The 2,913-nt window shown below is 34.8% G+C and overlaps 1 protein-coding gene across 1 annotated transcript in view; it reads right to left on the bottom strand.

Annotated features, from left to right (window-relative positions):
• PDE3B (phosphodiesterase 3B) overlaps positions 1-1,139 on the bottom strand; it is a gene marked incomplete at its 5' end in the record, with an annotated part of 20,652 nt that extends 19,513 nt beyond the window's left edge. Inside the window, 2 exons of the mRNA XM_029084271.1 lie at positions 122-217; positions 1,089-1,139. Coding sequence (XP_028940104.1) covers positions 122-217; positions 1,089-1,139 — 147 coding nt within the window. The remainder of the gene's footprint in view (positions 1-121; positions 218-1,088) is intronic.
• Positions 1,140-2,913: the final 1,774 nt, after the last annotated feature.

Here is a 2,913-nt window from a genome sequence, read left to right as displayed (position 1 = left end):
GATCCTCTATTTCAGGATAGGAGAAGAAACCAGTAAACGGTGTGAACGGACTAGCCTTTGGCCTGCATGTGCCTGAGAAAGCACCAATCAAACTATTAATGCTTCGAAGAGAAGAAATCACTTGTGGTGGAAGGGATGGGTCGGTCAGGAGCTCTGTTAGCGTGTTCCGAGCCTCATTTAGTACTGAAAGATCAACTCCATTTCCACTGCCAGCATTCTAAAATAGACAGAAATGTTGCAAACTATAAACATGTCAAAACATTTCACAGTATTCTAAGTTTTAAATGAGCATTTTATCCATTGCAAATTTAAAAAAGAATTTTTTTTTAAGATCAGTACAATGTAGTTTTCTTTTAAAGAAAATATATACATATAAACATATTTAGACAACAGTTTTTGTTGATTTTTTCACACAATAAAAATATTTTAGAATTCAGCATTAGCTTTCAGTTTATTTTTCTCTATTTAAAATAAAGATCTAGTGCAAATTTTTTAATCTCAATTTTTCATTACTTATTCTGAGACAAATATCCTCCAATAATATCAACAGAAATTTCGGTGGCCAAACTGTTATAAGCCCCTTATAGAGGTGCAATTTCCTCAGCCTCATTACCTTTATTAACTCCGATTCTACTGAAACAAGTCCTAACAATTCTGTCAAAAAAGTGATTCATTTTTATTTGGCACAAATCTCTGAACAGGAAGAGCAAGAGCTGATTAGATGCCACCACTGGTACAAGAGAGAGGGGGAGAAACAAGCAATCAGGAAAAAAAGGTGAAAACCTGGTAGACATGAGTTTGGTGACATTGCTGGAGACTCACTCCCTAACCTTATGCTGACGGATATTTAATCACTCCCACCTTAGTTAGGTTTGAGAGTGTTCTCACCACAGAACTTGGTGTGTATCACCACAGAACTTGGTCAGAACTGCTAAATATCAAGTCTCTGCTACACAGAGCTAGAATGTACTAGGACAACTTAGGTAAAAATGAAACATCAACAGAAAAACTGAAACCTGACAGTTTACAGTGAACTCTGTGCTCAATCACATTTAACAAAAGAATAATTAGATTCATAATACACTGACCTGGTAATAGGGCTTGTAACATTGCTTCAAATCCCAATCCCAAAGTATCATCTGTAAAGAAAAAGAAAAAAGAAAGAGTAAGAGTAATAGGGTGATATGCTAATGCTGAAAAACAACAATGGAATAATCTTTATTACGTGATGTACGATAAAATGCTTCTCCCGTCATGTTTTTAGATATAACTTCGGCCATTTTCTCAGTTAATGCTACCACAGTAAAAGTTCTAAAGACAATTTTGAAGAAATTGCATGCAACAGAGATATCTTGATGACAGAATAATTATATGACCTTATTTCAATATTTCTGGATTGTTTATAAATCATTTAACATGTACACTAAATTAGGTGGTGACAGTGCTTTCCTGTTGCTATTCACCTCAACTTATAACAGCAAATCTATCCTAAAAGCTCCAATAGATTTTATTTTTTTTTTCTTTCCAGAACCATTAGAAGAGTAGCAATTTTGTAAATACAGTGCAGAGAGCAATACATTAACATAATTTATTTTTTAAAAAGTCATTAAGCTCCCCAATGTCTCAGGTTATAACAATCAGTAATTTTAAAAGCGTTTTCTTGCAGGAGGTTTTGTTAGGTTTTGCTTGAATATGGTTACAAATCTACACGTTCTGAATAACTTCACAAAACCCACCAAACCCACAAAAGAACGTCAGCAACACAATCTGAAGATATTATCAGCTTCAAGTACGTCAACAGCACTCACTTAATTTTTCTTCTATACTGACAAAAAGTAAAAACAAGATACAAGAAATTAAATTCAGATGTCTGTTATGTTTCAGAAGTGTTTAGTCTTCGTAACTTCTTGACAGGTTCTAATTCTTCTGATAAATTAATTCATTTGCACAACATGCATTCACAAATTAAACAAATATAAAGACAACCCTTTTTTTTCCCCCTCTTTTCCGCAGCTACAGAGCACAAAGAAAGTGCCAATACCAACACTTGGTCGTTCATATTCTGCAGTCCTGTAAGTTTTTTGGCTTATTTTTATAGGTTAGAACTATATTTAGCTTTGTTCCTCTAAGACTAACAGATCTTTCATGGAGAAAACACAATGTTCCAGGCTGGCACTTGTCCAGCAGAAGGTACAGAAAGTGTCGATAAAGAACCACAGGCTCACGTGTCAGCAGTACCCAGGCAAGGGCGGCACTTAAAGGGTCTTTTTCTCTTCTGTTATCATCATAGAGATACCATTAAACCATGTTTAAAGCTATGTTTAAAGTTATGGCACCTACTTGCTATGAAAAGTGAAGAGATTATCATTATCATGTATTTAAACTGGGAATAAATTACGCTATATCAGAAACTCATATTGTGCAAAGCAAGCAGATCTAAATCAATAACTAAGAATTTGAGGGTTTTTGGTTAAGTGATTAATCTAGCTACCATCTCCTCATTCATCATTTTTTTATTTTTTAAACTAAACATATAAGATGACTGTTAGCCTGCCAGTGATAAGTGTTAAGATAATGATCAACATTATCTGGCCATACCCATTTTGCAAGATGCATTTGGTTTTAGGTCATTGTAAAGATGAAGGTGTTTTCTTCCACAACAAACCAGAATTAGTTGTCCATTTGGGCAGGTTGGGTTTTTTTGTTTTTCTTCATTCTCAGGATTCCCTTCCCAGACTGACGTTTATTTATCAAACATAGGTTAAATCTTCTGGTTTTGTTCTGTTCTCCTAAGCTTGGGCACAGAGACTGTGTTAATCTGCTTCATTGAGTTTGGCCTTAACCAGCAAAGATCAGATGTCCATAAGAGTTTTGTCAGTTGTATCAGCAACCTTTGATACTAACGGTCCATCA

The sequence above is a fragment of the Antrostomus carolinensis genome, unplaced genomic scaffold (assembly GCF_000700745.2).
Source record: "Antrostomus carolinensis isolate BGI_N321 unplaced genomic scaffold, ASM70074v2 scaffold11563, whole genome shotgun sequence".
NCBI classification, from domain to species: Eukaryota; Metazoa; Chordata; class Aves; order Caprimulgiformes; family Caprimulgidae; genus Antrostomus; species Antrostomus carolinensis.
Note: the sequence above shows the minus strand (reverse complement) of the source record. Positions and strands in the feature narration are given on the sequence as shown.